General features: G+C 48.4%; 2 protein-coding genes across 2 annotated transcripts; one reads left to right on the top strand and one right to left on the bottom strand.

Moving 5' to 3' along the window:
• Positions 1-1,259: 1,259 nt before the first annotated feature.
• On the top strand, positions 1,260-4,250 carry LRRC4B (leucine rich repeat containing 4B). The gene has a single exon (XM_035136284.3). The coding sequence runs from the start codon at positions 1,296-1,298 to the stop codon at positions 3,237-3,239; it is 1,944 nt and encodes a 647-aa protein (XP_034992175.1). The 5' UTR covers positions 1,260-1,295; the 3' UTR covers positions 3,240-4,250.
• A 5,389-nt stretch (positions 4,251-9,639) lies between these two features.
• Positions 9,640-17,369, bottom strand: LOC148683801 (uncharacterized). The gene is made up of 2 exons (XM_088654931.1): positions 15,251-17,369; positions 9,640-11,851 (listed from the first exon to the last, which is right to left on the bottom strand). Exons 1-2 carry the CDS (start codon positions 16,059-16,061, stop codon positions 11,277-11,279), a joined length of 1,386 nt encoding a protein of 461 aa, XP_088511057.1. The 5' UTR covers positions 16,062-17,369; the 3' UTR covers positions 9,640-11,276.
• Positions 17,370-26,677: the final 9,308 nt, after the last annotated feature.

Below are 26,677 nucleotides of genomic sequence, written 5' to 3'. Positions count from 1 at the left end.
TGAAACATGTTTACTTAGAAATAAGCCCCACCGAGTTCAATGGGACTTGCGTCTTGAAAACTAAGCCTTAGGAATGAAGCTTTTTGCAAAGTATCACAGGAGAAAGCTTTCAAAACTGTACTATGATAAAAAAAAAAGACGAACACAAGTTCTGTGCAGTGCATCAGATTTTGTGTAGAACACCAGAAATAAATCACATGGCACAGCATTCTTGGGGTGGTGATGCTTTAGAACTGAAGGGGGGGCCTGCAACCTTACTTTTCCATTATATGAAACACACAAACACATGTGTTCAGATCCTTGAACATAGAAAACTAGCATGTCAAGGTTTTAGCTTTGCCATCTAACGTGCTAGCTTTTATGCTGCAGGGAGTCATACAACTATTCATTTGTACAACCCTCCCTCTGTATTCTGAAGCAGTACAGTCTTGTGATCCTCAGATGAATGGTAGCATAGATGATGGTGGTGGTGGTGATGATGATGATGATGATGATGATGATAGGTGTGGGTGGTAAAATCTCAGGCACAACTTGACCAGAGAGAGAGACTTCCATCACTGATAGCATGGAATCCAAGGAAACTTTGTCTGTAACCCAACAACCAACACCTTCACTTTACAGACACCCCTCTTTAACCTCTGGCAGCTCAAATTCTGGAATGCCCGTGTTTTGACTAGATTCCCTTGAGCAGATATTTCCATGCCTCTCTCTCACCCGAAATAGTTCTTCCTGAGAGAGAAAGTAGGGACAGAACAGGAGGAGTATGAACTCTCTCCTATCAGATGTCAAGGAAATAAACAGCTCTCTGACTTTTAGAAGACATCTGAAGGCAGCCCTGTTTAGGGAAGTTTTTAATGTTTGATGTTCTATTGCTTGATGATGATGATGATGATGATGATGATGATGATGATGATGATGGGAGCTGCCCAGAGTGGCTGGGGAAACCCAGCCAGATGGGCTGGGTATAATTAGTTTATTATTATTATTATTATTATTATTATTATTATTATTATTATTATTATTAAGACAAGTATGCAGCCTTCACCAGACCTTGTGCTGGTGATTTACATGTGTCCACAATACATTGTGCAAAGGAGATCTTTCCTATGCCTATCTTAAACCAAAAGCAAATGCATTTTACTGGGGCCAGTATTACTGTTTCTTCTTATTGCTATCATGCTCCCAAACCCCCAGTATCATATTCCTGGCTGATTTCTCTTTCTCCTCTTTCTCACCCCCAGTTTCTAAAGACCTGAGCACCCACCCTGCTCTTCACTGAAGCATGAACATTGGACATGGCCACCCGCCGCTGCACTCGGAAGCCTTCGCTGGTGCCTGGAATCTCTAGGATGGTTTGGAAGCACCTGGTCCTCTTCTTCCTCTGGCTGCCATCGCTTGTTTGGGGCGGAGCCTCCCCCACCTCCTGCCCGGCCGCTTGTTCTTGCAGCAACCAGGCCAGCCGGGTCATCTGTACGCGCCGGGAGCTGGTGGAGGTGCCTGAGAGCATTTCCATCAACACGCGGTACCTCAACCTGCAGGAGAACAACATCCAGGTCATCAAGACGGACACTTTCAAGCACCTCCGTCACCTCGAGATTTTGCAGCTCAGCAAGAACCTCATCCGTAAGATTGAGGTGGGAGCCTTCAATGGCTTGCCCAACCTCAACACGCTGGAGCTTTTCGACAACCGGCTGACCACTGTCCCCACGCAGGCCTTTGAGTACCTCTCCAAGTTGCGGGAGCTGTGGCTGAGGAACAACCCCATCGAAAGCATCCCTTCCTATGCCTTCAACCGAGTCCCTTCCTTGCGCCGACTGGACCTCGGAGAGCTCAAGAAGCTGGAGTACATCTCAGAGGCAGCTTTTGAAGGCTTGGTCAACCTGCGCTACCTGAACTTGGGCATGTGCAATCTCAAGGACATCCCTAACTTGACAGCCTTAGTGCGGCTGGAGGAACTGGAGCTCTCTGGGAATCGCTTGGACATGATCCGGCCAGGCTCCTTCCAGGGGCTGACCAGCCTCCGCAAATTGTGGTTGATGCACGCCCAGGTGGCTACCATCGAACGCAACGCCTTCGATGACCTCAAGTCCTTGGAGGAGCTCAACCTCTCCCACAACAACTTGATGTCGTTGCCGCACGACCTCTTCACCCCCTTGCACCGCCTGGAGCGCGTCCACCTCAACCACAACCCTTGGCACTGCAACTGCGACGTGTTGTGGCTCAGCTGGTGGCTCAAGGAGACAGTGCCCAACAACACCACCTGCTGTGCCCGGTGCCACGCCCCACCCAACCTCAAAGGGCGGTACATCGGAGAGCTGGATCAAAGCCATTTCACCTGCTACGCCCCAGTTATAGTGGAGCCTCCCACCGACCTTAATGTGACTGAGGGAATGGCAGCTGAGCTGAAATGCCGGACAGGGACCTCCATGACGTCAGTCAACTGGCTGACGCCCAACGGCACGCTGATGACTCATGGTTCCTACCGGGTGCGCATTTCAGTCCTTCACGATGGCACGCTCAACTTCACCAACGTGACCGTCCAGGATACGGGGCAGTACACCTGCATGGTGACTAATTCGGCGGGCAATACCACGGCTTCGGCCACGCTCAACGTCTCAGCGGTGGACCCAGCCACCACAGGCTACACCTACTTCACAACGGTGACCGTGGAGACCATGGACTCGGGCCAAGAAGAATCGGTTCCCACGAAGAAGGAACCTGGGCCGACGCCATCTCAGGGCTGGGGCATGACTTATTCCACCACCTCACTGACCCCTCGCAGCACCCGCAGCACGGAGAAGCCATTCACCATCCCAATCACCGACGTCACCGAGAGCGGCATGAAGGACCTGGACGACGTCATGAAGACCACCAAGATCATCATCGGCTGCTTCGTGGCCATCACCTTCATGGCTGCCGTGATGCTCATCGTCTTCTACAAGCTCCGCAAGCAGCACCAGCTCCACAAGCACCACGGCCCTACGCGCACCATCGAGATCATCAACGTCGAGGACGAGCTGCCCGCCTCGGCCGGGGCGCCCGGCGACAGCCACCTGGCTCTGCCCGCCATCGAGCATGACCACCTCAACCACTACGCCGCTTTCAAGGCCCACTACAACAACAACAGCGGCGGCGGACCCCTCACCTGCGGCTCCAAGAACCCCATGCTCAATTCCATCCACGAACCTCTCTTGTTCAAGAGCAGCTCGAAAGAGAATGTCCAAGAGACACAGATATGACGGCCAACAGACCCAGGCAACGGGGAATTCTTGTGTGGTGGGAGGGTGGAAGTGGATCCGTACATGCAGTGGGGGGGGGGAGTTGAGGAACGGCTCCTCCGTGCCCTCCCCCCCACAAACAAACAAACAAACAAACATCAGCAGATCTTTCCACCGCCGTGGCAGATCTAGGATGCCGAGCCCTCACCCGAGTGGACACCTTTGATTCTCACCACTTTAGCCTTTTACGTTCTCTTATTTTCCTTTTGCAGAACAAGGTACTACGCTCGCCCTCGGCCTGACCATTTTCCCCCCCTTTCCTTTCTCCACCCCCCCACCTCACTTTTCTTATTTTTTCTACCAATCTCCCTCCGCATTGGAGACTTCTTCTTTTTCTTTCTTTTTATACAGATGGGGCTGTTTCTGTATCCAACTACCTGCTGTATTACTTTAATAATTTTTTTTAAAAAAAAAGGAAGGAAGAAAACAAACGACAACAAAAATAAGGAAAGATCGCTATCTGATTTGTTTTCCTTTTCGACGTCATGGGAATAAACTTTAGGAAAGGAAAATAAAACCCAAGGGAAACGGGAGAGGCAAGAAGAAGAAGAAGATGATGAAAAAGAAGAAAGAAATCTTATTTTGATCCGCTTTCCGTCAAAATTCTATTTTCATCCAAATGGGATATACAAACTAAATAAATTAAGTAAAGAGACTAAAGGTCGTGGTGGTGCCAGGGTCCCCCCACCCACCTTCGGAGCACGCGGGGATGCCAGGCGCACAGGGTTCGGGGGGAATTTTTTATGACTAGTATTATTACTATGGGATGGCAGGCATGGCCGGTGTGCCCCCCAGAGACACAGGGGCGTGGAGGTATTTTTTAATTTGTAATAATCTGGGGGTGGGAATGAGGGGTTTGGTGGGGGGCTGCACTTCCGGCCACACACAAAAAAAACAAGGCCTGTTGATTCCCTTGGCATTTTGGGGTCTGGTCTGAGTTTCCTATTTTAATAAAATCCATAAAGATGTTTCCAACCTTCCCTAGGGTGGTTCTTTTGGGATGGGGGCGAATGAGTGAGCCGCTTGCGGCTTAAGGCCACTGTGGCTAAGTATGAAGAGAGTCTCACATGCGCCAGGTTTGTTGAGGGATCGCCACGGCGATAATGTCAGCGAGGTATGTGACAGGCTGCAACATGCATTGTCTCGCAAAGAACACCCCTGTGGCTGTACCATACATAGCTGCCAAGTCTCCCGTATTCCCCGGGAAACCCCCGTTTTTCCAGCTGTTCTCAGCCAAAAAACGGATTTTTTTGTTTTTTCCCGGTTTATTATGGTGCGGCAGCCATTTTGGAACTGGGCGGAGCATGCTCAGAAGCGACTTTTGATGCTGCTCTGCCCAGTTCCAAAATGGCTGCAGCGCTACTTCCGGTATGCTACTTCCGGTCCAGTCCCTTATTTCTCAGGCAGGGACTTGGCAGGTATTGTACCATACACTATATACATGGCTGGACCTCATACCTTGGACAGGGAGGGCTGTCTAGGAGTTGGCACTGATATCGTTGCTCCATAGGGAGTGAAATGTGGCCTCTGATGATGATTCTCCTTTTTTTACATGGAATCCCAAGAACGGAGCCTGCTATTTTTTTTTAAAAAAAAACCAAAACAAAACCCTAGCATGTGGTTCTGTTGTTTGCTAATTTATATAGCACCATTGATGAGTATTGGTGCTGTTATTATTTGTAGGGACGCGTTGGTGCTGTGATCTAAACCACTGAGCCTCTTGGGCAGTACTTTTTCATAGAGGGACACGGGCGGCGCTGTGGGTTAAACCACAGAGCCTTGGGCTTGCTGATCAGAAGGTCGGCAGTTCGAATCCCCACAATGGGCTAAGCTCCCCTTGCTCTGCCCCAGCTCTTGCAAACCTAGCAGTTCGAAAGCACGCCAGTGCAAGTAGATAAATACGTACCGCTGCGGCGGGAAGGTAAATGGCGTTTCCATGCACTCTGGTTTCTGTCATGGTGTTCCGTTGCGCCAGAAGCTGTTTGGTCATGCTGGCCACATGTCCTGGAAAGCTGTCTGCGGACAAACATCAGCTCCCTCGGCCTGAAAGCGAGATGAGCTCCACAACCCCATAGTTGACTTTGACTGGACTTAACCGTCCAGGGGTCCTTTACCTTTTGCTGTACAAGGACTGTAAACTTAGACTGAGTCAGAGCTATTAGTCCATCTAATTCGGTGTCATCTATACCTGGAGTGGGGCATTTCCAGCTCATGGGACAATCTTGGTTGTTTGGGGGAAGCTGTTTGAAACTTGTTTGGGGGAAGCTGTTTGAAACTGAAGGAGGTTTGTAAAAAAAAAAAAAAAAGTTAAGAGGACTTGAGCAGGCCTTGGCTGCCTCATCCTTTCTTTCCCTTAGGTAAGTGGTGACGGTGACAGGCTTGGGGTGGGAGAGAGACCGTACCTGTCAGAAACGGTGTTAAAGTCCGGACACCTCCCCCCTGACAGCTTCCGGAAATTTCTCTCCCATTTGATTTAATATGTTTATATTTGGGGAGTTCTATGGACCACGAATGAGCTCTCTTAGCTGTACGTATGATAAAATGGCAGGTGAAAGGCTGCTAAAACCCACAAAAAGATGGGAGACCTAAAATAATTACCCTTAAAACATAGGCAAAACCAGCAGAACTTTAATATAGGTAACCAAGGATATGTACGCAGTAGTGGCTTAAAAATCAGTGGGGTCTGCGTGTCCAGGCACAGAGGGCACCTCTCCCCCCGCCCGCCCTCTCTCCAGGTTGCCATGTGCGCAAGTACAATAACCACAGAACGATCTTGTTGGGATCAAAACAGGCCATGACTTTCATTGATTAACAGATGTAAGTGGAATTTTAGCTCAGGCATTAGGTATCTGAATTATCCAGCCTGCCTGCTGGCTGATCGCCACTGGGGTAGATCCTGGGACAGGGTTGCCCTATGGCATACGTCAAATACAGTAGAAGCAACCCATCGCGGTCACTGCCTTGGGGAATCCCTCAGCCCCTGTCTGGGCTTATGGACAGATACACCTCTCTCCTAGGACCCCTTTAATGAGATGCTCTATTTCTTTGGAGAGGGGAGGCAGAGGCTTAAAACCCCCTACCCAATGCCTTATTCCCAACCAAGCCAGGCCAGGTGGCAGCATCCCCACCCCCCACCCCGCAGAGATCTGGCGCACGACCGCCCACCAGCGGCGAGGGCTGAGGAGTGTGGAGGATGTGTACCATGATTTGACCAGGTGGCACTTTTGTATGTGAGATGCATTTATACAACAAGCATTTCTTGAAAGGGACAGGTCTAATGCATCAGGCTGAGCACATACACAGGAAAATGCTGCAGTTTACAACCTTGGTTTGTCGGAGACAAATGGAGATTTAATTTCCTGCAACCTGAGAGATTCTCGAAAAGAGCTTTCAGACCTTCTCAGATTCTGCTCCCAGCATACTAGTCCCTTTCACACACACAAAAAAAATGCCTGGAATATCCAGCTGAGCTATTGGTTAGAAGGTGACGTGACAATGAAATCTAGTGGATCCAAGGTGTTTCCTATTCAGTGGGCGATCCACCGAAACTCTCCTGTGGATATTACCAGTGACTTTATTGGGGAGGCTGGGAGTAAAATGCAACTGGGTACATCAGCTGAAATGCATTAGCTGGAAAAAGCATTGCTTTTGAGGGCATAAAGGCATCCATATTCCCCAGTGGGATTTATATATTGCTTTGAGGTATGTTTTCCAAAGAGGGACTTGATGAAGCTTTGATCCTATGGGTACATGCGTCTTCAACCTGCTTTTCTTTCAAAACACACATGTGCAATGAGGATTTGGACCTGCACGGACTTGAACGCAGGAAGACAGAAATCTCCACTGGACATGGTTTTGCACACCCACTAGAAGGGAAAGAATTCGCCTCTTCCTGTCCCAACCACCTTTTCAGGGTCGCTTTTATTTTTCAGCTGTTCCTGATGGTTCCTGTTGATACAGACGTACCAGAACGCACTCCAGAGATTTGTGGTGGGGATATTTCAAGGGTGGGGAACCTATGGCCCTTCAAATGTTCTAGGACTTCCATCTCCCATCATGACCAAAAGAAGCACAGGTTCCATACTCCTGGGGATAGGGGATGGTTGCAGGAAATAGAGTTTTTGTGGGTGACAAGGTGCACCTAAATTTTAGGGGCCAAAATAGATGTGACACTTAAGATACATGATTGGACATCCTGGTATCGTTTATAAAAATAATAATCTTAAAAGCAGCTGCAGCTCACAGGAGACCCCCAAATTAGTACAAGGTGGAATCTAGACACATACAGTGGTACCTTGGGTTACAGATGCTTCAGGTTACTGACGCTTCAGGTTACAGACTCCGCTAACCCAGAAATAGTACCTCAGGATGAGAACAGAAATCGCATGGCAGTGGCACAGCAGCAGTGGGAGGCCCCATTAGCTAAAGTGGTGCTTCAGGTTAAGAACGGACCTCCGGAACAAATTAAGTTCTTAACTAGAGGTACCACTGTATAAAAAAAATGCTGTGAAAATGCTTTTTTAAAAAAAGGTTTAAAAAAATATATTGAATTTGCCATAAGCTCACCATGGCCACCTAGTGTCACATTTATATAATGCACTTAAAACACACTTAAAACGTTATATTTGCAGCTGTATAGCTGAGTTCCCAAGGCAGTGGGGCCAGTCTGCCTGCCCCATTTCCCCCAGTCAAAATCCTCCCCCCCATTTCTGTTTGTTTCCCCTCTTCTTATAGAGGTATAGGAGGGGTGATTTCAATCAGGAAAATGGTACGTAAGGTTAAACATCCTTTTCAAAACACTCTCTAAGTCATTCCAAGCTCAATCGTGGCTGCTTTTAAGCTTTAGAAAATTCCCATCATCTCCAACCATTAACCTTGGTGTCTGGGGTTGATGTGAGTTGTAGTCCAGCAGCATCTGGATGGAAGCAGGTTGGAGAAGGCTGATGTAAGGCAATTTGGATCTCCCATGCGATGAGCGGTTTGGCTTGAAGTGACACCAATGTATGATATCATTTGCACCAGTCTACTTTCCACAGCCTCCAGTGCTAAGAACCACAAGATCCACCGCATCTCCCAAATGGAAATCCCAGCTGTGCTCATTGGAGATCACAAGTGATCAAGTGGTGGTGGATCGATTGCATACCTTTTGCATGATTTGGGCCTGGTTTTTTTTGTTTGTTTGTTTGGTCTGCTTTCTATAGATCCAGGATGTACGGAGTAGACTAGCCAAACAGAAAAAAGGCTATTCAATATGTGTATGTTATGTTGCTATTTCAATTGTTCTTCGTGTGTAGACTGTTTTGTACAAGTTTTTATTTTATTTTTTAAAGACAGAGAGCCAGATATGAAATAACTTGCTTAGGGGCAGCACAAGAGGCAAAAGTTGCCATGAACTGAATATGAGTTAACAATGTGACCCTATGAACCAGTGGAATTTCAGGTCCCATCAACTGCAGCTTTGTTTCCAAGCCCTGGGAAATCACAGTGCTTAAGACGTCACTCGGCATGCTGTGTTCCGTTATGGGTGCCACCAACATTCCAGAAAGATGTTGGCAATAGAAACGTTATAAGTGGGATCTGCAACAAAATGTTGCAGTACAGTCATACCTTGGTTTAAGTACACTTCGGTTTGAGTACTTTCAGTTTAAGTACAGGTACTCGCGGACCCGTCTGGAACGGATTAATCCACTTTCCATTACTTTCAATGGGAAGGTTTGCTTCAGGTTAAGTACGCTTCAGGTTAAGTACAGACTTCCAGAACCAATTACACTCATACTTCGGGTTAAGTACGCTTCAGGTTGAGTACTCCACGGACCGTCTGGAACAGATTAATCCACTTTCCATTACTTTCAATGGGAAAGTTCGCTTCAGGTTAAGTACGCTTCAGTTTAAGTACTCCGCAGACTGTCTGGAACGGATTAATCCACTTTCCATTACTTTCAATGGGAAAGTTCGCTTCAAGTTAAGTACGCTTCAGGTTAAGTACAGACTGCCGGAACCAATTGTGTATTTAAACCGAGGTTAAGAACTTAATTCGTTCCAGAGGTCTGTTCTTAACCTGAAACTCTTCTTAACCTGAAGCACCACTTTAGCTAATGGGGCCTCCTGCTGCCGCCGCACCGCCAGAACACGATTTCTGTTCTCATCCTGAAGCAAAGTTCTTAACCCGAGGTACTATTTCTGGGTTAGCGGAGTTTGTAACCTGAAGTGCTTGTAACCCGAGGTACCGCTGTAGATCCTCCCCGCACTGATAATGTTCTTGTTTAGAGTTCCAACCAGCCATTCCCCACTCAGTTTTCCTTTGTGTGTCGAGGCTTCCCAGAAAATTACCTTAAATAACTCACAACTGACAACAGAATTATGGTTTGGTTTTTGGCAAATAATTTAGGGCCACAACTTTATTAAATACACAATTTTAATCCGAGTGTTGGCTTAGGCTTTTGGTTATTCACTCGTCCTTCCTAAAGAAGGACTATCCCCATCTGTCCATCCAGGACAGGACTCAATCAGCTGTCCCCTTAGGACAGGACTCACCTCATCTGCCCCACGTGGCAGGACTCACATCAGCTGTCACCATTGGACAGGACTCACCTCATCTGCCCACGTGGCAGGACTCACATCAGCTGTCACCATAGGACAGGACTCACCACTGTCCGCTTGGACAGTTCCTGCTCCGACTTCCGCATGGAAGTCAAGTAAACATACCTGGGAGTGAGGAGGTGGCTGCGCCCAGTCATTCCCTCCTCACCTTCACCAAGAATGTTCCTCAAGGCTCTTGCTCTTAAAATTGGGCCCACCATTCCCGCCAATGGCGGGATGGTAAGGACAAGAGTGTAAGCCCTGAGATTCCTTTAACGGAATACTTCTATATGGAGCAAACGGAGGTGAGGGTAGGCATCCGTGTGCCACCCCCTCTACCAACCGATTAACCAACCAAAAGCCTAACCGCCAACCTAACAAGTTGTGACAATTTGCTAGCGCAGTAGGCGAAAACCAAGAGGCACAGCCAATCAGCCAATTGGAAAAATTCCTACTGACCCCTGAATACAGGCGGCCCCGAAGGCAATAGCAATGTCGTGCTAACCTGCAAGAAAGAAAGGGCGGGTGGGAGGGGTTCAAACGCCAGGCAAAAATGTGACCAGAAAATGGTGGACGCAGCTTTAAGAGGGGCCCCAACAACCAATCAGATCCAAGGAATTTGCATACACACGCCCCCCATTACTCAGCATGAGCTGTGGCCTTACACAAACCAAACCCTAAGCTAAATTTCTTAACAGCCCTACCACAATCCGCTTTATATTAGATGATATAAAGCGCTTTGTGTGTCGAGGCTTCCCAGAAAATTACCTTAAATAACTCACAACTGACAACAGAATTATGGTTTGGTTTTTGGCAAATAATTTAGGGCCACAACTTTATTAAATACACAATTTTAATCCGAGTGTTGGCTTAGGCTTTTGGTTATTCACTCGTCCTTCCTAAAGAAGGACTATCCCCATCTGTCCATCCAGGACAGGACTCAATCAGCTGTCCCCTTAGGACAGGACTCACCTCATCTGCCCCACGTGGCAGGACTCACATCAGCTGTCACCATTGGACAGGACTCACCTCATCTGCCCACGTGGCAGGACTCACATCAGCTGTCACCATAGGACAGGACTCACCACTGTCCGCTTGGACAGTTCCTGCTCCGACTTCCGCATGGAAGTCAAGTAAACATACCTGGGAGTGAGGAGGTGGCTGCGCCCAGTCATTCCCTCCTCACCTTCACCAAGAATGTTCCTCAAGGCTCTTGCTCTTAAAATTGGGCCCACCATTCCCGCCAATGGCGGGATGGTAAGGACAAGAGTGTAAGCCCTGAGATTCCTTTAACGGAATACTTCTATATGGAGCAAACGGAGGTGAGGGTAGGCATCCGTGTGCCACCCCCTCTACCAACCGATTAACCAACCAAAAGCCTAACCGCCAATCAAGCCAGCCCTGGCTTGCCGCCAACACTCAGAGACCTAACCAACTTTTTAAACCCTCAGACACATCACGCAGCCAAATATCATACCCATCAGGGGATAAGTGAACCCCATCATCCCGATATAAAAGCGGGGCTCTAACATTAATTACGGGATGACGAATCAAACTCCCCCCGATTTCGTACACCCGTTTGGATGCTGCGCTGTTAACCCTCTTCCTAGCTCTTTCCCCAGCCAGAGGAGGAATATCACCCCGCCATTGCATCCTCTGCAACATTTGGGACCAAAAAACGACGGTATCAGGGAACCAAGTCCTTATCTCCAACAAATCTCGTAGGATAGCCAGGCGAAGAGATAACGGGTCCACAGCGGGGATGTCATTTTCTCCCAGCTGGATCACCAGGGCGGACGGGCACCCGAGCAAGAGGGCTTTGCGCCGCAGCAAAGGGAGAAGCTCCCCCCAGCGCATGCCCCTCTTGCCCATCCAGGTCACTTGGATGTTGGATGGAAGGCCAAGTCGAGGACCCAATGGCGTTTGGCCAGCGCGAAGGCCTGCCCAATGGACTATGGAATGTCCCACCATCCATATGTGCACGTCCGCGAGCCCTGGGAAAACATTGGAAAACAAACGACAAAGTTAGGAGCGCTTCCGAACATAAGATCTATACGCTGCAGATTTCCACCTGCCCAAATCCTTAATAGCATCAACCGAAAGACCCCAGTGGGCCGCCGTAGTGGCGGCCCCAATGCGAAAGGAATGAGGAGCGTAATTAGCGGCCACGCAACCGCATGCCGCTATCACCTTCCTCATAACTCTAGTAAATTGCAGCCTAGTCATCGGGTTACCATCCTGATGCACAAACAAGGGGCCCTCCCCAGCTGGCCTTTCCGCCAAGAATTTGGCTACGTCCTTAACCGGGCAGGGGCCCGTCTGCCCCGTAGCAGGCAGTCGCATTACTGCTCCTTTACCAGCCTGGTCGGTCTTGGAACTCCGAATCGTGATTAACAATTCCGTTGGTGACAGACGTATGTCCTGGAGTAGCAAACCCCCTGGCACCCCCTGACGCATCTGACCCCCTACAATTTCACCAATTCTCAAAGCGCCAAAAAAGGCCACTGAGAAGGCGGCCGAAAACAAACGGGCCTCATATTTAGACCAACACACCACCCTAAGCTTCAATCTCATTTTAGTGAGAAGATCAAAAGAAATCGGGTTCCTGGTAGGGGAACGGGGAGGACAAAGCCTACCCCATCCCTCCATGGCCTTACGCACCACAAATTTGGCGCAAGGGTCCCTATTAAAAAACAATTTCGAGAAAAATGAAATGGCCGCAGACTGGAGCTTTATGGTCCTGGCAGCCCTTCCCAGGTGAAACAGGTGTGCCAAATATTGAAGCACCTGGGAAGAAGAGGGGCGGGCCGCTCCCTCCACCGCGAGCGACTGACTGCGAAAAGTTAAAAAGTCAGTCCAAGCTTTTTGATAAGCCCGCAGGGTAGAGGGGGAAACAGAAGCAGCTACTCCCTGCAAGACTAGCAGCTGCCAAGGTTCCAAAGACGATCCGGGAAAATCTCCGGCTGATGTTGTGCGTCTGGAACCAGGGACCTGAAGCGCTCCATCTGAAATCGTGACAAAGCGTCAGCTATATCGTTGGCCACGCCCGGGACAAAACGCGCAGAGAAAATAATGTTAAAACGCAGGCACTGCAGCACGAATGCCCGCAGCAGAGCCGATACCCGAGTTGACTTAGAAGATTGTTTCGCAAGGACAGTCACCACAGCCTGGTTATCTGACCAAAAGCATACGCGGCGGTCCTTGAAGTCGTCAACCCAAATATGGACTGCAACTGCTATAGGAAAGAACTCAAGAAAAGTTAAATCCCGCGTGATTTCAGTGTCCCGCCAAGCAGGGGGCCATCTTTGTGCGCACCACCTGCCATTCCAAAACAAACCAAATCCCAGGGAACCCGCCGCATCGGAGTGCACTTGGAAATCGTTGTGCAGGTTTAAAACATCCTGCCACAAGGATACCCCATTGTATTCCTCCAGGAATACCAGCCACACCCTCATGTCAGCCTTCTCACCCTGCGATAAGCGCACCCGGTGATGAGGCTGACGCAGGCCAACGGTGCGTTTGTTCAAACGCGCACAAAAGGGGCGACCGGGTGACACAACTTTACAGGCAAAATTAAAGTGACCCAGCAACGATTGCAGCTGGCGAAGCGTCACTTTTTCCGGCACCAGCATTTCCTCTATCACCCGTCGAAGCGTGGTGATCTTCTCCATAGGTAAGCTGGAAGTCTGATTAACGGTATCCAGAAGGATACCCAGGTACGTGAGCCTGGTAGCTGGGCCTTCAGTCTTATCCGCTGCGAGGGGCACGCCCAGCTCATTGGTAAGGTCGTTAAAGGCCTGTAGCAGGGTGACGCAGTCACCCGTATCGGCCGCAGAAACCATTAAAAAATCATCCAAATAATGAGTGACCCCCGTTAATCCGGTCTTCGTGCGAAGGGCCCATTCCAAAAACGTACTAAAGCACTCGAAGGCCGCACAGGCTACGGAGCAGCCCATTGGCATGGCCTTATCAAAATAATAGGCGCCTTCAAACTGAAAGCCCAGCAACCAAAAATCATGCGGATGAATTGGTAATAATCGGAAAGCCGATTCGATATCACATTTTGCCAACAAGGCCCCCGGCCCAAACTTTCTGATCATTTTAATTGCCTGGTCGAGAGAAGCGTATTTGACCGTACAAAGCTCCGGAGGGATCACGTCGTTCACGGACGTGTCCCTAGGGTGAGACAAATTATGAATGAGCCGAAACTCACCCGGAGCCTTCTTGGGGACGATTCCCAAGGGAGAGAGGTGCAGATTGGGAAAAGGCGGAGACGCAAAAGGACCAGCCATGCGCTGGAGGGCTATTTCTTTATTAACCTTCCGCCTTGCGACCTCGTGCATCTCTCTCACCGACTTCTGGTTCCTAGGATTCCTAGCCAGGGGAACCGAAGCTATCGGAATCCGGAACCCGAAGGAGAAACCATCCCGAAGATATGCAGCCGCCTCAATATTGGGATAGGAGGCTAACCAATGTTTAAGGGCCGGTAACTTAATGGGAGAAAAAGCTAACTGAAGCAATTCACTTTGATGTGGAAGCTGCGGGGGGAGCGGGGAGGGCAGGGGCGGAACCCCTTGGCGCCTGCCTGAATCCTCCCCGACCCCCACGAAAGGGCCGCCGGCCCGCATAGCAGTTAACAGCCGGGTGGCTACCGCCACACCGGTCACAAGTGTGCGCATAAATACACCGCGGGCGCTGACACAGTCCTTTATTGAAATCCCAGCAGCGCAATTTAGGTGCCGCCTTAAAAGGCTGGGTCTTAGCCCTTTGCTGCTCGGCGGGTTTCCGTGAAACCGACGGAGCCACATACGTGGTCCAAAGGTCCAAGTCTTTCCTGTCAAAGCGGGCGGTGTCAATTTTTGACGCCCGCCTGCGAAATCTTTCATCATAAGCAATTGCGGCCGCTTCCCCTGCCATGTTATATGCTGACCTTACGATGGACTGGTACACGATAAGGTGTAGAGCCCTGCGGGGATATGCCGCTACTACTACCCCGGAAAAAACTTGATAACAATCGAGCCAACGCTCGAAAGTCCGCTCCACCTTTCTCCCCCTGCCTTTCTTCTTAGTACCAACGAGGGCGTTTCCTTGCTCAGGGACCACCTCCTCTGGTGGAGCTAAATCAAAAATGTCTACATATTTACCATCCAATATCCTAGACCTCAATTTAGAGGACAAGTGACTGCCCGGAATAATATCCCTAGTACTGTTGGTGGAAACCGTGGTTTCCGGGACCAACTCTCCGTCGAGACATTCTTGAACAGCTCCATAACGAGCACGATGCGAATTCGCTCGACGAGCCCAGGCCCAACGAGGAAGGCCAGAATCCACTTCCCCGTAAGCCCAGTACAACCCCATAGAGTGATCAGAACCCTCGGAGCTAGAGGACGAACCTGAGGTGGTCGAAGCCGAGGTATCGTCCTTGCGCCTCTTTGCCCGCCTCCTGGAACGACTTTTGTGACGACGTTTTCCGCCACTCGACGCTCTAGCCGGCACTGGGAGGGCTTCCTCGCCGGATGCCGACGAAAGCCCCTCGCGCCGCGAGGCGACGGCAAGAGTCTGGGATGGAGCAACGGGCGAAACAACAACATTAGAGGAGGCCCCCGTCCGCCCCCCCTGCCCTTGCCCACTTACTCTGCCCTTAGCCTGCCTCGCCCTCCTGGTGCGCCGAGGCTGCTTCCCCTCACTCCGTCGTTTGACGGGAGGGGGCGCCGGCACCACCATAGGAGTGGAAGAGGCATTCGGCATCAGAACACCAGAAGGCCCCACGAAGTCGTCATCCGACGAGTCAGCTGGCCCAGACGTGGTGGTCTCAGGCAGTTCCAGAATGGTCGCCATGGGGGACAGAGGCTGCGACGCCGCCACCGTAGCTTGCCCAGGGTCCAGGGATACACCTGCAGAGGTAGAGGGGGCAGAAAGAGGGTCTGGGCCTTGCCGGTCTGGAGGCATGGCCGTAGTCGCCGCCTCCCGCCCTGCTTCCAGAGGTAAACCAGCAGAGGTCGAGGCGGCAGGATGAGAGGCCGGGTTCTGTAATAAGGCATCAAGCCCAGATCCAAGCTGGGCCAGGGCCTGTGGGTCACCAGCAATGCTAGCGATGAATGCTTCCACGCGACCCGCTGCCTGCGAGGCTGGCGAACGCAGCTTCTGCGAAGCGCCCTTAATGACCCTCTTAGATTTCCCTGAAGTGGATGGGTGGGCCGCCATCCTGAACTATTAACTACTTGGAATAACAAGCAAACACACGTGGAATCACACAGGGGTGCGTATTACCACTTTAACCACTAGGCGGCGTCACCCCACCCCTCAAATATTGGAGCCTTCCCAACCAATCTGCAAAACTAACTGCAAAATATTTGGGGACACCCAGGCCTCTGAAAGGCCCCAGGGAAATCAGTTAGACTTGTACTGCAGGCTGGTGTAGGCCGGACCCCGGCACACGCCCCGGCCCCCCCCCTAAAAGGGAGGGAGAGGGAAATGCGCAGGCCAAAGCCAAACTCCCACCCACGCAACCAAATAGAATCCTTAACCAGAATACGTGAAAACTAAATTAACGTGAATTAAAATTAAATTGAATTAAACAATGGACATCAATTAAGCCAATTAAACAATGCAAGAAACCCAAAACGCAGGCCAAGCAATGTATTCCCTATCTATTGGGAAGGAACAGTATCAAAACTAACAAGGTGCGATAACCCCCTTGAGGCCAGCCGATGGCATAGAGAACCTAAAGTAGGCTGCAGTACTCAGGCCTCCAATTAAAGGCAAGGAGTAAAAGTTTTTTCCTTTCACTTAACCAAAGCAAGCCCACGCAGGTCAAAGCCAATTATAATCCAATTGAATCAATTAAGATTCCTAAATAAAAGGATATAAATTAAATCAAGTAATTAAAGGAAACCAATAAGTTAAAATGACCCAATAAGCTAGTCAGGCAACACAATAAAGTCAAAGCCTGTTCAAGGGACTTCAATATAGGCTGAGGGAAAAGGCAATTAAATTTGTAGGTGTAGTAACAACTCGTGGCCAGTAGATGGCGCCAAACGCCCAGAAACTGGCTGCAAGCACTCAAGCCTCGAAATAAACTGCAGCCAGGAAAAAATTTTTCCTCAGCTAAAACAGATGCAAACAGAAAACAAACGCTATACAGGACACAAAAACTAGAGGCCCCCCAGGTGAATCAAGTGAGGGGACCCCCTCCCAAGGTCCTAAAGACCCAGCAACCCCCCTCAAACCGCTCCCCCCAATGCACAAGCAGCAGCTCTCTGTTTAATAGCAAAGGGGGTTGCAAGCATTAAAATGGCGGACGCAACGTGCAAACCAGGCACAATAACGGCCTGGCGCCCTCCCAATGATGCACCCCCACCCCGCAGGCACCCCAGGGGGGGCGGCAAACGCCACAGCCCCCAATAAGCCAAATTAGAGGCCCCCAGCAGAGCGCAAGCAGCCTCAATGCTCCTCAGCCGGCAACAGCCCTATTAACCACCCACGTGGCTCCAGCCCAGCCCAGCCCAGCCCCAGCAGGAAAACGGCCAGGCAAGGAGCCAGGAGCCAAGGCTCCCTCAGGGTACCAAGGCCCCCTTGCCCACCAAGAGCCACAGCAGGCTAGCCAAGGCAAGCGGGGGGGGGGAATTTAAAGAATTTAAAGGAATCTAAAGGGGGGTGCGCCCTTTAAATAAAGTGGGATGCCTGTGCGGGGGGGGGGGACTCCCAACGCCCCCAGCCGAGGCCGAGCCGTAGGGGAAGGGAGTGGGGAGGGAGGGGAGGGGGAGAATCAAAACGGAGCTAAATAAGGCAGTAAATGAAAGCTAAAAATCAAAAGCAAGCAATAAGCTGAATAAATCAGCAAATTAAATAAGCCAGATACAACCAGACTCCAGGAATCCAGGAACGCTCTCTTGCCAGACAGGAACCGATAGAAACACACAGTTCAAACGCCAGGCAAAAATGTGACCAGAAAATGGTGGACGCAGCTTTAAGAGGGGCCCCAACAACCAATCAGATCCAAGGAATTTGCATACACACGCCCCCCATTACTCAGCATGAGCTGTGGCCTTACACAAACCAAACCCTAAGCTAAATTTCTTAACAGCCCTACCACAATCCGCTTTATATTAGATGATATAAAGCGCTTTCCCAGCTGACTCTCAGTGTTCTATAGCTACCAAACATGCTCAGCCCTCATTGGCCCTGTGAATCTACATTCCTGAAAGTTAATAGTGTAAGTATCGGGCTTGTCAGGTTGCGAAGGTAGCCCATCTGGGAGAAGGAAAACTCTGGTGCTAAACCTCTGCTGCCTTTGGGAGAAGAAAGGCTGAGGAGTAAACCTTACAGAAATCCAGAGTGCAGTCCATAAGGCAGTTGGATGACGCCTTGTGAGCCAGTGAGAGCCAGTGTGGTGTAGTGGTTAAGAGCGGTAGACTCGTAATCTGGGGAACCGGGTTCGCGTCTCCGCTCCTGCACATGCAGCTGCTGGGTGACCTTGGGCTAGTCACGCTTCTCTGAAGTCTCTCAGCCTCACTCACCTCACAGAGTGTTTGTTGTGGGGGAGGAAGGGAAAGGAGATTGTTAGCCACTTTGAGACTCCTTCGGGTAGTGATAAAGCGGGATATCAAATCCAAACTCTTCTCCTTCTTCTCCTTCTGGCAACGCCTGCCAACAAGCTGGTGCCAAATGTATTGCTCTGCTTTCCTTGGGACCATGTCAGCGAGGTCGAGAGGGGGAGGGTCTTGTCGTCTGGGCAGCCCAGGACCCCCATACACACTGTCCAGGCTCGTACCCTGGGGAGGGGTCAATTCGGTGCTGCTAATGTCAGAGTTTGGCTTCGCCCCTCCAGAGGAGCCCTCCATTGTCTCTCAAGACAGATGGGTGGCAACAATTTTATCACCGCTTTTTTTTTTTTTTAGGCCTGTAATCCCCAAGAATACAACTTTTAAAATATATTGTCTGGATTTCCTCCGATTTTATGGCAGGCATTTCTTCTGATCACGTCAAGTGGAACATACCCTGCACAAAGAAAACCAGCTTAGCAGGGAAATGGCTAAGCTAGAAGCATTTCCCCTAGTTTTCTATACAGAATCCTGTTTATGGAAATACATACCCTCCAACATTTCTCCGATGAAAATAGGGGTGTCCTATTCAATAATAGGACCCAGGTGGCGCTGTGGGCTAAACCACTGAGCCTAGGGCTTGCTGATCAGAAGGTTGGCGGTTCGAATCCCTGGGACGGGGTGAGCTCCCGTTGCTTGGTCCCAGCTCCTGCCAACCTAGCAGTTCGAAAGCACGTCAAATGCAAGTAGATAAATAGGAACCGCTATAGCGGGAAGGTAAACGGCGTTTCCATGTGCTGCTCTGGTTTGCCAGAAGCGGCTTTGTCATGCTGGCCACATGGCCTGGAAGCTATACGCCGGCTCCCTCGGCCAATAATGCGAGATGAGCGCGCAACCCCAGAGTCGGTCACGACTGGACCTAATGGTCAGGAGTCCCTTTACCTATTCAATAATAATAATAATAATAATAATAATAATAATAATAATAATAATAATAATAGTTACAGGTAGGTAGCCATGTTGGTCTGACGTAGTCGAAACAAAGTTTAAAAAATCCTTCCAGCAGCACCTTAAAGACCAACTAAGTTTTTTATTTTGGTATGAGCTTTCGTGTGCATGCACACTTCTTCAGATAATAATAATAATAATAATAATAATAATAATAATAATAATAATCCTCACCCATCTGAATGGGTTGCCCCAGCCACTCTGGGTGGCTTCCAAGAGATCTAGAAACATAATAAAATATTAAACGTTAAGAAAACTTCCCTATCCAGGGCTGCCTTTGGATGTCTTCTAAAGGTTGTAGAGTTAATTCCTGGCTCAGGGGTCGCATAACACCATACCCTCCAACATTTCTCCAGTGTGAAAATAGGGTCACCCTAAGGAAAAGCAGGACATTCCGGGATGCAACCAGAAACAGGGACTGTGCCTGGAAAATAGGGACACTTGGAGGGTCTGGAAAAGTATTCAATAATGTGAGCCCGACCCACAACCTGCAGCCTGAAGCGGTACAACCCAGGCATAGCTGTGAGAACTAAGAGGAAAACATTCCTCTTCTGTATTGTCAGGAGTTGGCAGGCTCTTGTGTATGTGCAACGGTGCTGTTTTCCTACTTGGTTCCAGGAGTCGGCGTGCGCAGAGAGACCTTTCCACTCTTATTTGCTTCATTGGCATGTGGCTTGTCGCCTGACCTTGAGCGCAGGCATTTGGGGTGGATCCCTCTCCGACTTCTGCTGGTTGTGTTGACAGGAAAGCTGCAGCGACCATTGCTTCTTTCGGAAGGCAAGTTAATTATTCTCCGTGCCATGGAAGGTTGAGCAGCCATCCCTCTGCCTGAAAAATAGAGGTGGTAGCAAGGCGAGGAGGAAAACAGCAACCATGAATTTAGCAGATTAGCATCAACGCACAATGCTGCTTGGTAATTCTCCCCCCCCCCCCCAGCACAGTAAGGTTGCGTAGACATTACTGGTTTGCAGGGGGAATGCATCAAAATGCCGTATTTGCTCAGAAACACCAGGATACTTAGGAATTGTGGTTAATGTGCACAAACCGTTTCCGAATTCAGCAGCTGGGAGCACACTAGGTGCAGAGTAAATGGGGGAAAGGGCAGTGTGAGAGACATGGTTTTGTTTTCGGTTCATTCGAAAGATCATTTGATGTGCCCCTTAAACTCACCTGCCCCTAAAACAGCCTTTGACTGGCCTGTTGCACTTACCACCAGGGTGGGGCTATTACAGCCTTTCATGGCAGACTTCTAGGAATGGTGATGTTTATTATTATTATTATTATTATTATTATTATTATTATTATTATTAATTAAATTTATTAGTCGCCTGCCACCCAAAGGTCTCCAAGCGACTTACAGCAAAGAAAAACATATGATACATAATAGTATAGTTTTATTAATTTCCTATACATAACAATTGCAAAAAAGGGAAAAAAGACAAAGACAAAATCCCAGCTCGCCCTCCTCCCCACTCAATGATAGACCAATCTAGTTAAGTTTCGTAGAATTGAAGAGTCGGAAGGGACCATCACTGCAGATGGTGACAGCAGTCACGAAAATAAAAGATGCCTGCTTCTTGGGAGAAAAGCAATGACAAACCTAGACAGCATCTTAAAAAGCAGAGACATCACCTTGCCTACAAAGGTCCGTATAGTTAAAGCTATGGTTTTCCCAGTACAGTGGTACCTCTACTTACAAATAACTCTACTTACGAATTTTTCTACTTACAAATGGAGCTCCGTCCGCCATCTTGGATGCAGTTTAGATAGGATTTTTTCTACTTACGAATTTTTAGATAGGGTTGCTTCGACTTACGATTTTTTTCTCCCAATGGGATTCGACTTACAATTTTTTTCGACTTACAAATTCGTAAGTAGAGGTACCACTGTAGTGATGTATGGAAGTGAGAGCTGGACCACAAAGAAGGCTGATCACCGAAGAATTGATGCTTGTGAATTATGGTGCTGGAGGAGATTTTTGAGAGTCCCATGGACTGCAAGAAGATCAAACCTATCCATTCTGAAGGAAATCAGCCCTGAGTGCTCACTGGAAGGACAGATCGTGAAGCTGAGGCTCCAATACTTTGGCCACCTCATGACAAGAGAAGACTCCCTGGAAAAGACCCTGATGTTGGGAAAGATTGAGGGCACAAGGAGAAGGGGACGACAGAGGGCGAGATGGTTGGACAGTGTTCTCGAAGCTACGAACATGAGTTTGACCAAACTGCGGGAGGCAGTGGAAGACAGGAGTGCCTGGCGTGCTATGGTCCATGGGGTCACGAAGAGTCGGACATGACTAAACGACTAAACAACAACAAGGGACCCTAAGGGTCATCTAGTCCAACCCCCTGCAATGTAGGAATCTTGGCTAAAGCATCTATGACAGATGGCCACCCAATTCCTGCTTAAAAACCTCCAAGGAAGGAGAGTCCACAACCTCCCGAGGGAGACTGTTGAACATCTCCTACTGTCAGAAAGCTTTTTCCTGATGTTTAGTCAGAATCTCCTTTCTTTGAGCTTGAAGGCATTGGTTGAAGTCCTACCTTCCAGAGTTTGCTGAAGTCCAATCTGCGATTTAGGTTCTTGCCATTCTTCCAGGTAATAAGTAATACATTAATATTCCATACAACATAACATCCATGGGGAAAACAAAAAAACTCCATATCAGCCATATAAATAGTAGTGAAAAACATAAACAATTCTCAAATAATAAACAAAGCAATACTCTAACCCATGGGTAGGCAAACTAAGGCCCGGGGCCCGGATCCGGCCCAATCGCCTTCTAAATCTGGCCCGCGGACAGTCTGGAAATCAGCATGTTTTTCCATGAGTAGAATGTGTGCTTTTATTGAAAAGGCATCTCTGCGTTATTTGTGGGACATAGAAATTCATTCATTTCCCCCCCTCCAAAATATAGTCCGCCGTCCGCCCCCACAAGGTCTGAGGGACAGTGGACCAGCCCCCTGCTGAAAATGTTTGCTGACCCCCCCGCTCTAACCCATTAATTAGCATATTGACAGAACCGCAACCTCCCTCTAATCCAAAAATCGTTCACACTGAACTCATAATTTTCCCCATTTAACCTCCCCACTGAAAAGTCTCAAGGCCAGCTGTTACACATCAGAGATGTGTGACTCCATTGTCCTCCAGGAATGGTCCAGCATCTCTCCTCTCCCTTCAGGGGAGAGCAGTACCAAAGCAAATCAGGAAGATGGCAACAAAAGTTTTACCTGCTTTGCAGTCGGCCGAGCTACTGCTCCTCTCCTGCTGCTTGTGAATGCATGGAGAATTTTCGGTGCTTCTGCACTAGAAGATGAAGGCTGGCCGCATGTTGCCAAGGTGAAGGATTGCACCACTGAGAAGGAGACAAATTTGCACGTGCTAATTTATGCATGCAGGTGCAGATGTAAAAACAATTGCCAGAATTTAAATTTCCCACTCTAGCCAATTCGTTTCCCATCCAAATCATTCCAAATATTTGCTTCCAGTTTATTTGCATCCTATCCCCAATTCAGTTGGTTGATCTTACATTAATTTGTCTCCGGTTAATTTCCCATTGAGATGAATCCGGCTCAAAATCTATTTCCCTTCCATTAATAATTACCCCTGATCGTCAATCATTGTTGCCCCTTCTAATATAATTCAATATAAATGGGGAGGGGCCACACAATTCCCATTGAGGTAGAGAGGTCTTACTTTGAGAGGTGATGGTGATTGGATTGGAGGGCGATGGCCGTTTTATTTAACACTTTAGCTTAATAAATGGGCAAACTCCTGACTTGCTGCCACAAAGGGAAGCCATGGATCCTTCACTGGAATTGAAGGGATGTGAGGAACGATGTTTTGCCATTCCTCCCCCCCCCGGATGCTGTATGGGAAATTAAATAGGGGCTGCCTGCCATTTCGGGTAACCCATGTGGGCAGCCATTCTCTCCCCCATGCAATGTGCCTGCAGACAGAAACAGGAGGATGCCAGATGGGCGGGGTATAAATAAATAAATTATTATTATTATTATTATTATTATTATTATTATTATTATTATTATTATGTCTGATCATTTACCAGTTGCAAGATTTGAGGCTTCGTCTTGTGTCATTTTTGACTGCAAGGCAGCTGCTCTAAGTAGGGAAGGGAGGAAATAATAAATAAATAAAACAGAGGACTCGCACCTTCCAGCAGCTACCTTGGAGCCCATTTTGTTGAATATCCGGTTCCCTGGAATTTTAAAAAGATGAATAAGGAAAGAGGTCACCATCTCAGGCATTGCTGGAAATAGCAGGAGCTGTTTGATGAAATAGGACATCGAGACGCCCTAACTGGCTATTTGCTGTGGAATTGCCATGCTAAGTTCACTCCCCTTTTATAGGCAACCAGCAGGATGTCATCCTCTAATCACAAGCCCCCTGTTTTTTCTTTATGGTTCTTCCATCTTTTCAGATTGCAGTATCTCTCTCTCTCTCTCTCTCTCTCTCTCTCTCTCTCTCTCTCTCTCTCTCTCTCTCTCTCTCTCTCTTGCAGCGGGGGCTGGAGGGAACAGAACAATACGACACTCTCCAAAAGCAAAGACCGCTTTAATTCTTCCATCTTTTTAAAGAGGCATGCTTTCGACATGTGTGGCGATGTATGCAACATCATCTTCACATCTATATCCTATGAGCCTAATTTTAGATATGTTTTTAAGAATTTTTTAAAAAATGTTTTTCCCCCCCAATGATATTTTTCTAAATTAAAATATAGCAGCTGACTGGAAAAGCGTTTTAGAACTTTAGAAATTATTATTATTATTATTATTATTATTATTTTAATTAAATTAAATTTGTATACCACTTTGCATCTAAAGATCCCAGGGCACTTCACAACAGAAAAATATATTTTAAAAGATACATGCTGCCTTTGCGACTTGCATATTTCATTGCTGCATTTATGTATTTGGAAGGGCTTGTGACTTTTGCTTCTACCTTTTAACATTATTTCAGGCACTCAAATAATAGGGGTGAAATTGTCAAAGGTTAAGTACACATTTCCCAAAACATGACTTTGGGGGGGGGGAGCAGAGAGGAAAAAAATGGTTACAATGGCACGCTTGGGTGAATTGTTCATACCCCACCCACACAATGCTATCGCACCCTTTAGTGTGGTTAGAGGATCTGGCTGTGCAGAATGTTGATTGGCTGGCTCTCGTGGCAATCACAAAACTACTTCCCACTCCATTGGTCAGGGAACAATGTTTTAAGTCTTTAAAAGCAAAACAAATAACCAACCCCTTAGACCAGGCATCCCCAAACTGCGGCCCTCCAGATGTTTTGGCCTACAGCTCCCATGATCCCTAGCTAAGAGGACCAGTGGTCAGGGATGATGGGAATTGTAGTCCAAAACATCTGGAGGGCCGAAGGTTGAGGATGCCTGCCCTAGACTAACTTTTTAAAAAAGTACTATAAAATGTTTAAATGTTTAAATGGATACAGTGGTACCTTGGTTCTCAAACTTAATCCGTTCCGGAAGTCCGTTCCAAAACCAAAGCGTTCCAAAACCAAGGCGCGCTTTCCCATAGACAGTAATGCAAAACGGAATGAATCCATTCCAGACTTTTAAAAACAACCCCTAAAACAGCCATTTAACACGGCATTTACTATCTAACGAGACCATTGATCCATAAAGTGAAAGCAATAAACATTACGCTACGGGGAAATTGTCTGCAAAAATGTGGCAGAATTGCATACCAAGAAATGAGAGGTTGGGGTGGGTGGTTGGGTGAGATATTCGCACTAAAATCCCTGATCAATTTTGAGGAGGGCTTTGAAAATCCAACCTATAGCAGCTGATGCAGAAATGTGGAGGGCTGAATATAATACCAGGTACCTGAGAGAAATCGAAATGGACAGATGCACCAGCTGTGCTTAGCTGAGAGCCAGCACCTTCGTCCTGTCATTCCTTCAGCTTCCTCCTCAGGGTTATGGGGAGAACAAGGGAGTGTGGAATACGACTTACATACTCCCCTGTGCTTTTAGGAGGAAGGGTGGTTTTAAAACGCAATTAATCACAATTGAGCATGCTGTGCAGCAGAAAAATTAACACCCACTGGAGGAAGATACTTCTGTGTGGAGCCTGATAAAAAGGTGCGTGCATTTGTGTGCTTATTATGGGGGGTGCAGGTTCGTAGCGCTGCAAAATGGCAGGCAGGGCGCAGTGAAGAAAGGAGAGCCGGCAGACAGAGAAAGCGGCGTCGCCATGAGGGTAGGGCTTTAGGGCAAAGAAACGCTGCTGAAGAAGTTCAGGAAGCCAAACTTTGCCCTCGGTGAAGCAGGACTCTGGCTCACCACATTGGGAAGTAATTGAAGTCATACACATGAAGAGGCCCCGGGAGCCCACTAAGACCAGAATCGCAACTAAAATTACCTCAGGGTAGCTCTGAGGAACGGGCTAAGACGAAAACACATTAATAACAACAGCAAATGCTGTTTGTGTGGCAATGCGGGCTCCTTGAATGACTAAAAAGATAGAAGTGGCCCTCGGTGTGATTTGAGATGTCTACCTCTGTGGTGTATGGAAGTGAGAGCTGGACCACAAAGAAGGCTGATCGCCATAGCTGCCAAGTTTTCACTTTTCTTGCGAGGAAGCCTATTCAGCATAAGGGAAAATCCCTGTAAAAAAGGGATAACTTGGCAGCTATGCTGATCGCCGAAGAATTGATGCTTTTGAATTATTGTGCTGGAGGAGACTCTTGAGAGTCCCATGGACTGCAAGAAGATCAAAGCTATCCATTCTGAAGGAAATCAGCCCTGAGTGCTCACTGGAAGGACAGATCCTGAAGCTGAGGCTCCAATACTTTGGCCACCTCATGAGAAGAGAAGACTCCCTGGAAAAGACCCTGATGTTGGGAAAGATGGAGGGCACTAGGAGAAGGGGACGACAGAGGACGAGATGGCTGGACAGTGTTCTCGAAGCTACGAACATGAGTTTGACCAAACTGCGGGAGGCAGTAGAAGACAGGAGTGGCGTGCTCTGGTCCATGGGGTCACAAAGAGTTGGACACGACTAAACAACAACAACAACCTCTGTTCTAAATGAAGTTCAAATCCACACCCAGGGCCATCTTAAGCATACCTGGCACTGTGGTGCAAATATCCCTCTGCCCTCCCCCCAATTTCCCAGAGTTGTCGACCTTTTTTAAGGGGAGAACCCCAGAGTTGTTGACCTTTTTTAGGAAAGGTTCCCCAGAGTTGTTGACTTTTTGGGGGGGAGGGAGCTGACACCATGATTACACATTA

This window comes from Zootoca vivipara, chromosome 12 (genome assembly GCF_965207765.1).
Source record: "Zootoca vivipara chromosome 12, rZooViv2.hap1.1, whole genome shotgun sequence".
Classification (NCBI taxonomy): domain Eukaryota; kingdom Metazoa; phylum Chordata; class Lepidosauria; order Squamata; family Lacertidae; genus Zootoca; species Zootoca vivipara.
The sequence above is the reverse complement of the archived record's forward strand: the minus strand, read 5'-3'. Positions and strand labels throughout refer to the sequence as shown.

What these genes read in the sequence shown, in the direction of transcription:
- LOC148683801 (XM_088654931.1), bottom strand. Translation starts at nt 16,061, where the DNA reads ATGGCGGCCCACCCATCCACTTCAGGGAAATCTAAGAGGGTCATTAAG. An exon ending in CTCGGCTTCGACCACCTCAG is followed by an intron (nt 11,852 to 15,250) that starts GTTCGTCCTCTA and finishes ATGTTTTCCCAG; the next exon opens with GGCTCGCGGACGTGCACATA.
- LRRC4B (XM_035136284.3), top strand. Translation starts at nt 1,296, where the DNA reads ATGGCCACCCGCCGCTGCACTCGGAAGCCTTCGCTGGTGCCTGGAATC.